General features: G+C 43.4%; 1 protein-coding gene across 3 annotated transcripts in view; it reads right to left on the bottom strand.

The window, feature by feature from the left end:
- pamr1b (peptidase domain containing associated with muscle regeneration 1b) overlaps window positions 1-15,138 on the bottom strand; it is a 98,312-nt gene that overhangs the window by 48,150 nt on the left and 35,024 nt on the right. For all 3 annotated transcript variants that reach the window (XM_052122762.1, XM_052122763.1, XM_052122761.1), the window contains exons 2-4: window positions 11,282-11,458; window positions 10,087-10,212; window positions 4,305-4,419 (exon numbers count right to left, since the gene is read on the bottom strand). In XM_052122762.1, the coding sequence (XP_051978722.1) occupies window positions 4,305-4,419; window positions 10,087-10,212; window positions 11,282-11,458 (418 nt within the window). The remainder of the gene's footprint in view (window positions 1-4,304; window positions 4,420-10,086; window positions 10,213-11,281; window positions 11,459-15,138) is intronic.

Here is a 15,138-nt window from a genome sequence, read left to right as displayed (position 1 = left end):
ATAGAATGTAGTGAGGATGGGGGGGTGGGAGATGTGCTTTTCTCAGACTTCGAAGAAAGTAGAGATGCTGCTGGGCTTTCTTGGTAATAGGAATCGCTGTCCAATTCAAGCTTTCTTGACTTGAATTGTCAAGTCAATTCAAGTCAAGTGGTTTTTATTGTCATTCAACCATGTACAGTTAGTACAGTACACAGTGAAAAGAGACAACATTCCTCCAGGACCATGATGCTTCATAAAACAACATAGGACAAACACAGAACCACATGAGACTACACAGACTAAATAACATACCTATATAGAGGTGGTGTTGAGGGACCAGGTGAGGTTCTCCGCCAGGTGAATACCAAGGAATTTGGTGCTCTTGATGATCTCCACAGAGGAGCCGTCGATGTTCAGCGGAGAGTGGTCTCTCTGTGCTCTCCTAAAGTCAACAGCCATCTCTTATGTTTTGTCCACATTCAGAGACAGGTTGTTGGCTCTACACCAGTCCGTTAGCCACTGCACCTCCTCTCTGTATGCTGACTCAACAGCTGATGAGACCCAACACTGTTGTGTCATCAGTGAACTTGATGATGTGGTTCGAGCTGTGCATTTCTGCACAGTCGTGAGTCAGCAGAGTGAACAGCAGTGGACTGAGCCCACAGCCCTGGGGGCCCCAGTGCTCAGATGGTGGTGGTGGAGATGCTGTTCCCGATCCGGACTGACTGAGGTCTCCCAGTCAGGAAGTCCAGGATCCAGTTGCAGAGGGAGGTGTCCAGGCTCAGCAGGTTCATCTTTCCAATCAGGTGCTGAGGAATGATTGTGTTGAATGCTGAGCTGAAGTCTATGAACATAGTCTACTTTTTATCTAGGTGGGTGAGGGCCAGTTGGTACAATACGTGAACTGCAACAGTGGATCTAGTGAGGGGGGCAGCTGGGTCTTAATGTGCCTCATGACGAGCCTCTCCAAGCACTTCATGATGATGGGTGTGAGTGCGACGGGATTGTAGTCATTGAGGCAGGACACTGAAGAATTCTTTGGCATGGGGACGATGGTGGTGGCCTTGAAGCACGTTGGAACGATGACGCTGCTCAGAGAGATGTTGAAGATGTCGGTCTGAACATCTGCCAGCTGGTCTGCACATCCTCTGAGCACTCTGCCAGGAATGTTGTCTGGTCCAGCAGCCTTCCGTGGGTTGACTCAATGTAGAGTTTTCCTCACATCGGCCGTGGTAAGACAGAGCACCTGGTCGTTGGGAGGAGGGGTGGTCTTCCTCCGAGGAAGTAGAAGACGTTCAGCGCAGATGAAAGGGAGGCATCTTTGTCACAGGCAACTGATGTTGTCCTGTAGTTGGTGATGGCCTGGATGCCCTGCCACATGTCACCGCTGTCCTGGAAGTGACTGTGGATTCTCTGTGCTTGTGCACGCTTTGCCTCGCTGATGGCCCAGGACAGTTCGGCCCTCGATGTTCTTAGGGCCTTAGTGTTGCCTTCAACTCGATAGATCATGACATTTTCTTGAATAGAATAGAGAATTATGTTAGAATTTGTGGACTTGCATTAGCATGGTTTATGTCCTCTTTACCAGACTGCTACCACATTGTCTGTGTAAATGAGGAATTGTCAAACCAAATAAAAGTTAAGTATGGAGTGCCACAGGGATTAGATTAAGGACCTCTGCTTTTCTCCTTGTATATGCTTCCCGTGGGAGATATAATTTAGAATCGTGGAATAAGTTTCCACTGTTTCTTCAAAACTTGAAGAAATTTCACAACTCTCCATTTTAGCAGTGTATCAATGAAATCAAAGATATGATGGCCAGAAATGTCCTTCTACTCAATTTCGACAAAACAAAGGTACTAGTTATTGGACCAAAAACCTCTAAAAACAAGCAAATTATTTATAACTCATCTTCAACAGCAAAGTACTTGAAGTGTTGTATTTGATGCCAATATGTTCTTACCAATGTTTGTAAGCAGCATTCTTCCACCTAAGAAATATTGCAGATATGCTCTCTGTTGCTGATGCCGAAAAAACGAATTCATGCGTTCATGACCTCAATACTAGATTATTGTAATGCATTACTGGGAGGATGTCCAGCAAGATCAATAAATAAACTTCAATTGGTTCAAAATGTAGCAGCCAGAGTGCTGACTAGAGCCAAGAAACATTATTATATTATCCCCATTTTATCGTTGTTATATTGGCTACGTGTTCAATTTCATATTAATTTTAAAATTCTATTAACTACATATAAAGCTTTGAATGTTTTAGCTCCGCAGTAATTAAGTGACATTTTGCCACTTTATATTCCATCACATTTATTATGATCGCTGTATTACGAGATTAAGTCTAGACTAAAGACTCATCTATTTAGCCAGGCATAAATAAATAGATAAGTTTTTAGTCTAGACTTAAAGCTGAGTGAGTGAGTCTGCATCTTGAACAGTGTTAGAACATAGTTTAGTAGCCAAATATGAAAAGGATCTACACCCTTTTGTGGATTTAGATTTTCTAGGATCTATTAACAGGCCAGAATTTATCCTTCAACTCACAATGAGGCTGTTTTAGTTAAGTCTGCCAGAACCAGAATCCAGAAACACTGAAATATTTGTATCCCTGTCTCAACCTCGGGACTCCTATCCTGAGGTCACCAGAAGTGGTTGAATCCAGCTTCATACCTGATTCATGTTGGTCTCCACTGCTTTGTGTCTCTGAGTCATGATGATTAAATGCAGCCAGTGCCAGCTAAACATCACATCAGTCTATTACAATGGACTTCAGAGGATGAACTGATGCCAACTCCAAACATAAGACATGGGATACATCATATGCCATTGCCTGAAACTTGGATTTAGGATAGACCTCACCGAAATTACCTGCACTAATCTCTGCCTGCATCACCTCAGTCTAATGATGGACTAAACTCTTATAATAGAATACATTTGCCAACAAAACCCTTCATCAGCCAACTAACATACCATAACATATCTTCATCAGCCAAATACATCTATGGAATTTCTGCAGGTAATCCAGGAGTTGCTTAGCCAGAGGGGAACTGACCCCCACAGTGAATCTGGTCTCTCCCAAGGTTATTTTTCTCCATTAATCAACATTTTATGGAGTTTTGTGTTCCTTGCCACAGTCACATTCAGCTGTAATTTGAATTATCTTTTTGCAAGTGAGCCCGAATTCAATTGGTGTTTTATCTATTGCCTTGCATAGTTTTGTTTTTTATTTTCAAGGATGAGGGCAATTCACATTCACAAGACACTTGCCATGTCTTCCTCATTTGGCAAGCTTCTACCAAAGGACAGATGAATTTGTGGCAATATACATATGGAAAGAATTATTTCTAACTATGCACACATATATAATTGCATTTATATGGTTGATTTTTCCCTGCTGTTTGAGACCCTATCAGAAAAGACCTGTGACCTATTATAACCCTTTCAAACCCTGTTATTTTTCATTTAAAATCAATAAATCACTAACTGTTTATTCAGATGTGTTACAATAATACAGTGCTGGATTTTTTTCATTTGAATCCAGAATTAACTGAGACACTGACACAAATATGCAGTCTCTCTACTTGTTTGTTGACATGCTGCCAGATTCTTTGTTCATTTTCCCTATACACACATGCCCATTTATTGCAGAAAGATATTTTGGGCTTATGCCAATGCATGAGGACACACCATACAGGCACAATCCATGACTTGAGAATCATTACGATTTTAAATATTAAAAACATGACGCTTCCTGGCATTTGGCCATTGTATGAACATGCTGGCAGCTGTAACTTTCCATCAGGCTGTCAATGTGAATTAATTAATGACTTATGAACTTCAAACTAAAAGAAATGGTTTGGCAGCATGAGATATCATAAAAAAAATAAATGAGAATGCACATATATTACAATACTAACATCTTTAGTCAGCATAATTAATCTAGTGAATAAAAGCAACGTAAATAATTAGTGCAAAACAATCTTGTCATTGTTAGAAATGTTTAGGTTTGTTTTGTAAAAAACATAAATTGCTGCTTGACAAACAGCAACTAAATGGGTACATTGTAACTTGTGGAAAATAGGGATTTACACTTGAATGTGGCATGGTACATCAGTGCTTCCTTCCTAGAGTTTGTTTATGTTATCAAAACAAGCTGTTAGTGAAGTTTACTCTTGTGTGCTGCTTTCTGGTCATATTACTTCTGTGTGTTAATGAGGGTTTCTCCAAAATTAACTCTCTAGGAATGTATTTCTGATTAACATGAATTTAATTAGTTCTTCAGGTTTTTTCTGTTTGTATGAAATTAGTTCTCACCTCAGATCAATGGCGAAAGGCCGGTCCACCCTCAGCGTCCACTCACAGCGGGAATTTGTCGGGTAACTCTCCAGTACCAGGTGACCCTGTCTCTTATAAATCACCCCTCCACATGCTAAAAAAGGAGTCAGTAAAATTATTTTGTGTCAAATGTGAACATTCAAAGCAAAGTTCCAGATTTGTTTTTAAACATGCATAGATATGTTAAAAAAAAGAATTATTCAACTATCTCTAACAATGAACACTGTCCAACTGGGGCAACATTATATTTGTTCAACATCATAACAACATACAAAACAGATGAAACCATCATCAAATGACATATAAACAGTCAGAGGTGAAAATTAACAAAATGTGGTGAGAAAACCAGAAATAGGTTGCAGAAACAAAATATGCTAAAATACCTATTAATTGTAGCTAGGGGGTTGAAAATAATCACCATAGGACACAATCATATATATTTTTTGGGTTTTATTCTGATGGCTGTTTGAAACAAGAGAATAAAAACAGCGGCTGATGAGGCCGTATTGCATAAAAAAACAAACAAATAAGAAAACTGAAAGACAAAACACAAAATATTAAAATGCAATATGGTTCAACAGTATACAGTAGAGGCCAGATCTTGCATGTGTGCCATCCATAAGTATCAAAAAGAATTCTTAACCGATGAACAAAACTGGGAGCTCTCTTGCGCAATACAAGTTCTCACATTTCTAACATGAGAGATTGACGGAAAGCTGATGTCGCAAAACTGACAAGTTTGCAAAAGGGCCATTTCCAATTTACGAGTTAAATTACATGATATTTCTCCACTTGGCTACATTATATTTGATTTCAACGGCATTTTTGTGTCGGGTCGCCACTTGATGTCCAATGTAAAATCTGTGTCCTTAAGCAAAACCAGTGACAAAAGCATAAATGGGGTTTGTTAATGACTAGAAATTAATTTATAATGCATTATATTGCATTATTCATCCAAATGCATTATACATTATTGATATGCAATTATTGAACATGCAAAAAATGGTTGCCTTTCATACAGTAGCTACCAAATAGTGAGCCATTTGACCTCACACGTTATAAATGCTTAATAACACTTATTCAACATAAGTAATCTAAATGAAAATGTACCATAATGTAAAATAGACACATACATATAAAAAATGTAAGATATTTGGTATGCGACATTTGGGAGGGAATTGTTAAATTGCCCTCATTCACACACCATTATATGTAAGATATTTGGTATGCTAAATTTAGGGAATTTAGGGTCTCGAAATATGTGAGCTATGAACTAAATTAAACTGTCCTTATTGTACATTATTAGGTAATGAAATGTATAATGGAATTAGTCGCGTTCGACAACCATTATAAATGAGATAAATGACAAATAACTAGATTATTTGTCTTACTAGATTCTCCACCATTAAAATTGTAATACACATTTCATTGTACCCGCTCACAATTTCTACAATAAGGAATTAGCTTTAATAAGTGAGTTATGATTAATTCACTTATTGGAGTGATATTATTCTCATGGGTTATTGAAAATAATATAACATATTTAGGTACAACTTTGAGAATTATACATTATTTTAGAAACAGAGATGAGATTATTTTTCAAAATATACCACAGTCACATCGTCTTTGAACATAGACAAACTTTATTACTATTCTAAACATAAATCTAATCTAACACATATATATATATATATATATATATATATATATATATATATATATATATATATATATATATATACATATGACAGGTTGGTGAAAAGAGTGACAGAATGTGAAATAAATTATTAGTACAGTGAAAATGAACTTTATGGAGTCTGTTGACAATACATTAAGAACAATTTATCCTTCTTTGAGTCTACATCAATTTGCTATCGGATTACCCAAATTATTTAATTAATACACCGGTACTTTGAGCACAATATTGGAGATGAACTTGCGTGTCTTTGTGGTGTTTCCTTGCATTCTTTGTGTTGATCTATGAAAAAAGGCCAATGAGAAGTTGGCAGCCAGTATTTGCATACCCCGCCCCCGGACATACGGGTATAAAGGCAAGGAAATACAAGAGTTCATTCAGGATTTTTCTGAGGAGCCGGAAATGCTTCCGGCCACTACAGCATCTCGTTCCATCCATCAGGGAACAGAGGTTACATGTGTAACCTAAACGTTCCCCGTCTGTCGCTCTCTTCAACGTTGTGTCGGTGAAGCGACACTAGAGGTCCAATATAAATCACTTCAAAGTGGATTGGGTCGGCAAGTTCCTCCGCTGAACTGTGGACCCATGAGGGCTAGGGAGGAATCGACAAGTGATTCGAGAAGTGGAATCTCCTGGAAAAAAAGACGCACAATTTTACCTCAACCGAGGGAAAGGGCGCTATATGCAAGCGCATCAGCATGTTACCAAGTTCTACTGGCTCGGACCTGAGAAAACACGGGATGAAACTGACTCAACCCTGAGACTGTAATATCTCGTAAAGGTGTTGGGTGTTGCCCAACTGCTGCTCTACAAATGTCTGCTAGGGAAGTACCCCTGGCCAGTGCCCATGAGGATGCAACACTCCTTGTTGAGTGAGCACTGACCCGCAAGGGGGGGGCACGGCCTGGGTGTGATAGGCCAATGAAATGGCGTCTACTACCCAGTGAGAAAGCCTCTGTTTGGAGACAGCGTTCCCTTTCCGCTGTCCCCCAAAGCATACAAAGAGCTGCTCAGAACGTCTAAAGCTCTGCGTGTGGTCCAGATAGGTACGCAAAGCACGTACCGGACACAGCAATGAAGGGGCTGGGTCTGCCTCCTCCCGAGGCAGCGCTTGCAGGTTCACTACCTGGTCTCTGAAGGGCGTGGTAGGAACCTTGGACACATAGCCCGGTCGCGGTCTTAGGATCACATGAGTGTCTGCCGGACCGAACTCCAGGCAAGTGTCGCTGACAGAGAACGCTTGCAGGTCCCCGACCCTCTTGATGGAAGCGAGCGCGATCAGCAGGGCAGTCTTAAGAGAGAGGGCCCTGAGTCCAACTGATTCTAGCGGCTCGAAGGGAGGTCTCTGGAGGCCCGCGAGGACTACCGAGAGATCCCAGGAGGGGAACAGGCTTGGCCGGGAGGGATTTAACCTCCGGATGCCTCTTAGGAACCTGATGATTAAGTCGTGCTTACTGCGTTGTGGTGAGCCGCGATAGCAGCGGCATACAACTTTAGGGTGGAAGGGGACAGCCTCCCCTCCAGCCTCTCTTGCAGGAATAAGAGCACTGACCTAACTGCACACCTCTGTGGGTCTTCAGCCCGGGAAGAACACCAATCTGCGAACAAGCGCCACTTCAGGGCGCAAAGCTGCCTGGTAGAAGGGGCTCTGGCTTGGTTGATCGTGTCTACAACAGTAGGTGGTAGACCAGCTAGATCTTCCGCGTCCCGTCCAGGGACCAGACGTGAAGTTTCCAGAGGTCTGGATGCAGATGCCAGAGTGTGCGCTGCCCCTGAGAAAGAAGGCCCTTAGTGACTGAGGAGGAGGTCTTGTAATGGTGTCCTCTGGACTCATCAGAACCGGCCGGCCGGGGGACAGTCGTGGGGCTGAAGGCGGATCTGGGACCATGTCCAGCATGCCGGGACTGTTGAGATCTGGTGGCAGAGTGCCGTGAGAACGGCATTTGCGGGCAAGATGACCCAGAGACAAAGGAAATAGCTCTTTTATTGAGAATTTGGGTACCGCTGCCCACCGGGGATGCGACAAATGAAATTAATTCAATGAAATGAACCCCAGGAACCAGTCATCCAGCCGCAATGGCTGTGGGGAGGACGGGGGGTTAGAGTCCAAGCCCACACTGGCGGCGGAAAGCATGTCGGACATCTGAGCGTAAGCCTCAGCTTGCCGCTCTCCGATGCAGCGCCGAGCTCATCCACCTCGAGCTCTAGAGCGACGGGGGCGGTTAGAGTACCGAAGGAACGCCAACCGTTTTTTTATTTTTAATAAATTAGCAAAGATTTCAAATAAACTTCTTTCAAGTTGTCATTATGGGGTATCGTTTGTAGAATTTTGAGGAAAACAATTAATTGAATCCATTTTGGAATAAGGCTGTAACATAACAAAATGTGGAAAAAGTGAAGCGCTGTAAATACTTTCCGGATGCCCAGGGTGACAAACAAGATGATGGGCTGGGCTGGGGCTGGGCTGGAGCAGGGCTGGAACAGAAAAACAGGATAGTGCAGGAACCGACTGGCAGACACCTAACAGGGAACTGTTACGTCCCGAAGGACATATATTATATCATTGTGATAGTGATATTTAAATGTGGTTTATTGTGTGTTGTATCTCCCTGTGTTTTCCTTGTCACTTTCGCTCTCCATTAACCAGGATAATGAGACCCACCTGTTGCTCATCACCCATGATTGGCTCAGCCCAGGTATGGAGAGTATAAGAGGCCCACAACTCTCTTCACGTGAGAGAGACACACAGAGAATATTTTCTCCTGCACTAGTTATTCTATCTCATGGTCCCAGCTTTACAATTGTTGATGTGCTATTATTATTTAAAATAAACACCTCTCCGAGGTCTGACATTTACTGTGTCTGTCTCTTACTAACCCTGTCACAAAAAAAAGTGTTTTTGGTGAGGATTTTTGACACAAACGTGACAAGGAAAGTGACAAAACAATTGAGTCAAGACATTACAGGAATGAATATACAGTAAACAAATAGCACACTGTTGCAAAATTACATAATCCTTCCTTTTCATTTCACTATAATATTCTATTTTTTGGGGCGGCTGTGGTAGAGCGGGTTGGCCATTAATCACAGGATTGGTGGTTTGAATCCCGGCACACATGACTCCACATGCCTAAGTGTCCTTGGGCAAGACACTGAACCCCAAATTGCCCCCAATGGCAGGCTAGTGCCTTGTATGGCAGCTCTGCCACCATTGGTGTATGAATGCATGTGTGAATGGGTGAATGTGTCACAGTGTAAAGCGCTTTGAATACCGTTAAGGTTAAAAAGGTGCTATATAAGTTCAGTCCATTTACCATTTTTGCATTGTGAGATTAATCATGAAATTAGGGCATTTAAATGTTTTATTATATTAATAAGTATAAATAAGTATATTTATTAAGCATTTATAACATGCAAGTTAAAATGCTCACTATTTGGCATGTATTGTGTGAAAGTCACCCTTTATTCATGTTGTTATAACTGCATATCAGTGATGTATAAAGCATTTGTAAATGACTTATTGGTCATTATTGAACTCCTTGATAATCCTTTATCAAAGGGAACATTAAAAGTAAAGCATATTTATAAAGCATAATTCATAAAGCAGGATTGCATGTTCCACATGATTACATTTTTCTGAAAATAATGAGGGTTGCACTGGTCGAATAGTAAATGATCTGGGCTGCCACATATCTGTGAGTAGATTAATTCCCTAGTAAGCATAAACAAGAAGCTGGAAACATTTCTAATAAGTTCTTGCCCTGCTTTATCATATGTTCCTGCTGTTATACTACTATTATCCTTTGTATTATCAAGCTGTAGCTGATTAAATCTCTGCCGGTGGCTGTGTTGATGATGCTTATCAGGAAAAGTTGGCTGATCACTGATGCAGAAAAATGGCATCATAACACATGTATTAAGTCATCTTTACAGAAGTAAGCAAAGACTGAACCCCAAATGCTTCTCAGGCATGTTCAAAAGCAGGAACTTCGCAGTAGTATTTTAAACATTTTTATTAGTCTGAAATCATGAATGGAGACTGCAGAGAAATTGTTAGGAACTTACTTAAACAATCCCCACCGGACCATCCAGGGCGACACTCTGCACAGTACTGCCCTTTTACAAAGAAATTGTCCCTTGGGCCCCATGTGCCATTATTACAGCGCTTGCAGTTCTCAAATATGCTGCAGCCTAAAGTGAAAAAAGTAAAACAGGAATTGGAAAGAGGTGTTAAAAGGTTGGGAAATGGTGCTGATACACTACTGTATTGAACAAAATATATAATGTTTTGAGTTTTTTCTGTACAGGTGCTTATGACTATTAACACTGTTTGAACCGCCAAAAGCATTGGTGTCAATAACGGAAAATATTCACAGGAATAAAACTCAAGAGTGTAGTTCTCTTTGATGGAACAGATAGAATGCGTTCATGAACCTGTAACTCCTGTAAATCTTGTTTGTTAATTGTATATTAATTGTGATTAAGAAAAATTCTCACCAATAAATTACTCAACAAACTTTCATATATTCAAAACTCAGCTGCCAGCGTTCTCACCTATTCCAAAAAGTTCTCTCACATAACTCCTATTTTCCATAAACTTCACTAGCTACCTGTTTCCTTTCGGATCCAAAATAAAATCCTCCTCATCATTTTTAAAGCCCTAAACGGACTTGCTCCACAATACATCAATGACCACCTTCACCCTTATTCTCTGGTTTGTGCACTCAGGTCATCTGGCTCTGGTTCTCTTGCTACTCGCTTTAAGCTGTCATCATTTGGCGGAAGGGCAAATGATGAAAATCGCTACCAAAAACTCTCTGTGATATCTCCAACATTTCTGATTTCAAGACCGACTGAAAACCTACCTTTTCATTGTTTCCATGATCTATAACTTCTTTGAACTTTTATTGGTTAATTGCTGACATCAGACAGAATTTTGTTATTTCTGTATTGTGTACTACTAGTCTTTCACTCTGCAGTGTATGTTTTCTCTCTTATGTGTTGAATTGTTTGAAATTTAAAGTGACCTTGAGTTGGCAGAATGGTGCTATATAAAATAAACTTATTATTATTATAATTATACACTGAAAAGAAAAGTTAATTAAAAATGTGCTTTGTGTGGTAACATTTAAGCTAAATGATTCAAGTAAAATCATGTTTAAATAAACCTGACTACATAAGGGTTAGTTCAGGAGGAAATAGCTACAATTGTATGTTACCACTTTTTTCAGTGTACTGTGAGAGTGTGCTATCTGCTCACCAGGGTGTATGATGCAGGCATCACACTCATTTACAGCATTACGGCAGCATGGCACAGCGTAGCCCACTGGAGTCCCTTGAAGAGGACATTTACAGTGGATGACATCATATTCACAGCATCCTCTGCACATCACACTCCACTCTGGCCCTGGACAGTAGTTATACAGGAATCTGTAATCTATCAAACAACACAGATTATTACACTCAAGACACACTTTGTGTTTATCAAATCAAAGAGCTTTTATTATCTGCTAAAATTTTACGTTATAATATCACTATCAGCTAGGGATGTGGTTGAGGGGTAGGTAAGCAATGAATTAATTAATTTGAACTGTTATTATGCGAGTCTTCTCTCAGCACCAGAACCTCGGGACTTGCTTTCCTCCCGACGCCACATTGCCTGCTCCGCCCCACTGCTCTGCCCCGCCGGGTACGTCAAAAACGATCATCCCCATTAGTGCCCCTCGCACAGAGCTTGGATGCATGGCTTTCACTTCCCAACCCATGGTGCTGGTTGGCCTGGACATCGACTCGGCAATGCGATCCAGTTCGCCAGGCCCACGCTCCCTTTCGGCGCCGTCCACTTAACCTTAGTGCATGGCAAAGACGCCAACACCCTGCGTGTGGAGATCATGACCCTTCAACTCAAAGACGCGATAGAGCCTGTCCCTCCAGCCGAGATGAAGAAGGGTTTCTACAGCCCTTACTTCATCATACCCAAGAAAGGCGGCGGCCTACGACCGATCCTGGACTTGCGAGTTTTCAACCGGGCCTTGCACAAACTCCAATTCAAAATGCTCATGGAAAGACACATCTAAACTTGGTTCTAAAGTTGGTTCACAGCGGTAAACCTGAAGGACGCATACTTCCACGTATCTATCTTGCCTCGACACTGACCCTTTCTACGGGTTGCGTTCAATGGCCAGGCGTATCAATACAAGGTCCTCCCCTTCGGCATGTCCCTGTCCCCTCGTTTCTTCATGAAGGTCGCAGAGGCAGCCCTTGCCCCGCTAAGGGATGTGGGCATCTGCATACTTAACTACCTCGATGAATGTCTCATCCTGGCCCACTCCCTAGAGTTATTATATGCCCACAGGGACCAGGTGCTCAGGCCACCTAGAGCTTCAGGTCAACTGGGAAAAGAGCAAGTTTGCCCCAGCTCAGAGCACCACAGACACCTCCAAACAAGGTTGGGGCGCTGTGTGCGACGAGCATGCAGCCGCTGGCTCCTGGAAAGGGCCCCCACTGTGGCACATCAACTGCCTAGAGTTTCAGGCTGTATTTCTTGCCCTACGGAGGTTCCTTCCGCTAATTCGGGGAAAGCACATCTTGATCTGTTCAGACAGCACCGTGACGGCCACTCACATCCCAGGCAACCTCAACATGGCAGTGGACATGCCGTCATGACATGGTATGCTCAGCGGAGAGTGGAGGCTTCACCCCCAGTTGGTCCAGCAAGTTTGGGAACGGTTTTGCAAAGCACAGGTAGACTGGTTTGCTTCTCAAGAGACCTCCCATTGCCCGCTCTGGTACTCCCTAATGGAGGCTCCCCTCGGGACAGACACGCTGGCACACAGATGGCCCCGGGGGCTGCACAAGTACGCATTTCCCCCAGTGAGCCTACTTGCACGGGTGCTGTGCAAGGTCAGGGAGGACGAGGACCAAGTCATTCTGGTGCCTCCTACTGGCCCACTTGGACGTGGTTCTCGGATCTCGTGCTCCTCGTGACAGCCCCTCTCTGGCAAATTCCCCTGAGGAAGGTCCTTCTTTCTCAGGGACGGGGCACCATCTGGCATCCACGCCCAGACCCCTGGAATCTCCATGTTTGTCCCTTGGATGGGATGCGGAAGATCTAAGTGGCCTACCACCTGTCGTAGTAGACACAATCAACCAAGACAGAGCTCCCTCTACCAGGCAACTTTACGCACTGAAGTGGTGCTTGTTCACAAATTGGTATTCTTCCTGGTCCAAAGACCTGCAGAGGTGTGCAGTCAAGTCAGTGCTCTCATTTCTGCAGGAGAGGTTGGAAGGGAGGGTGTCCCCCTCCACCTTGAAGGTGTATGCAGCCACTATCGCGGCCCGCCATGACGCAGTGGACGGCAAGTCCTTGAGTAAGGCTTGATTATCAGGTTCCTTAGAGGCACCTGGATGTTGAACCCTCCCTGGCCAAGCCTTTTCCCCTCCTGGGATCTCTCAGTGGTCCTCTCAGGCCTCCAGCGACCCTCTTTAAGCCGCTAGAATCAGTCGAGCTGAAGGCTCTCTCCTTTAAGATGGCCCTCCTGATCGTGCTCACTTCCATCAAGAGGGTTGGGGACCTGCAAGCGTTCTCTGGCAGACACTCACATCATCTTAAGACCACAACCAGGCTACGTGTCCAAGGTTCCTATGACCCCTTTTAGGGACCAAGTAGTGAACCTGCAAGTGCTGCCTCGGAAGGAGGAAGACCCAGCCCTTTCGTTGCTTTGTCCAGTACGTGCCCAAGCTATGCATACTTATGTGGACCGCACACATAGCTTTAGACTTTCTGAGCAGATCTTTGTCTGCTTTGGTGGACAGCAGAAAGGGAACAGAGGCTTTCCCACTGGGCTGTTGATGCCATTGCATTGGCCTATCACACCCAGGCCGTGCCTGCCCCCTTGCGGGTTCGAGCACACTCAACGTGAAGTATAGCATCCTCATGGGCACTGGCCAACGGTACCTCCCTAGCAGACATATGTAGAGCAGCGGGTTGGGCAACACCCAATACCTTTACGAAATTTTACAATCTCAGGGTTGAGTCCGTTTCATCCCGTGTTCTCTCAGGTCAGAGCCAGTAGGACTCAGTCACGCGGAAACAACTGACCGGATGTACCGCTTGCATCTAGCGCCCTTCCTCTCCAATGAGGTGATCATGTGCACTCTTATCCTAGGAGACCCCACTAACTCTGCTCGCTGGATGATTCCTCCCTAGCCCTCTGGTCCGTGAATTCAGTGGAGGAATTCCACGACCAGACCCACTACACATACTGAAACTACTCTGTACTTGAATAGGTGCTCCACAAGATGGGCCCCTGTGTGGATTAATCTCCCTGTGTGTATTTTCCGCACTACGATCCACTTATCTCGTAGCCCGCATCTCCCTTGGGCAGTCCCCGCATGTGAATTGTCGTTCAACAAATACAGTTAGTAGAGTACACAGTGAAACGAGACAACTTTCCTCCAGGACCATGGTGCTACATAAAACAACATAGGACAAACAAAGAATCACATGAGACTACACAGGCTAAATAACATACCTATATTAAGTGCATGTGCAAACGTGTGCAAAAAGTACAGTACAGTACAATAATTTACTAAAAATTTACAGGACAATAGGCACAGTGAGAGACCACTACACAGTAGTGCTGTATCTAAAAATGCCAAATGTAAACATAACATACTATGAGATAGTGTTCTATGCACATAGCAGTTATTGAGGTAGCAGCCAGGTGTAAAGTGACAATAATTAAAATGCAACTCAGGACTCTGTGTGTGTCAGTCCAGTCTCTGAGTATTGAGCAGTCTGATGGCTTGGGGGAAGAAGCTGTTACACAGTCTGGCTGTGAGGGCCCGAATGCTTCGGTACTTCTTGCCAGACAGCAGGAGGGTGAAGTGTTTGTGTGAGGGGTGTTTGGGGTGCCTTGGATGACTGCGGAGGTGCGTTCGCTGCTGAGGACTCAAGACTCTGCCTTCAGAGCAGGCAACAAGGCTGCCCTAACCTCCGTTCCCTGATGGAGGGAACTAGACATTGTGTCATCCCCGCCACGACGTTGAACCGAGCCACTGTTATGGCCGAACCTCATTCTCGGCTCCTCAGGGCAAAATCCTGAATGGACAGAC

The sequence above is a fragment of the Xyrauchen texanus genome, chromosome 49 (genome assembly GCF_025860055.1).
Source record: "Xyrauchen texanus isolate HMW12.3.18 chromosome 49, RBS_HiC_50CHRs, whole genome shotgun sequence".
In the NCBI taxonomy this organism is placed as follows: Eukaryota; Metazoa; Chordata; class Actinopteri; order Cypriniformes; family Catostomidae; genus Xyrauchen; species Xyrauchen texanus.
Note: the sequence above shows the minus strand (reverse complement) of the source record. Positions and strands in the feature narration are given on the sequence as shown.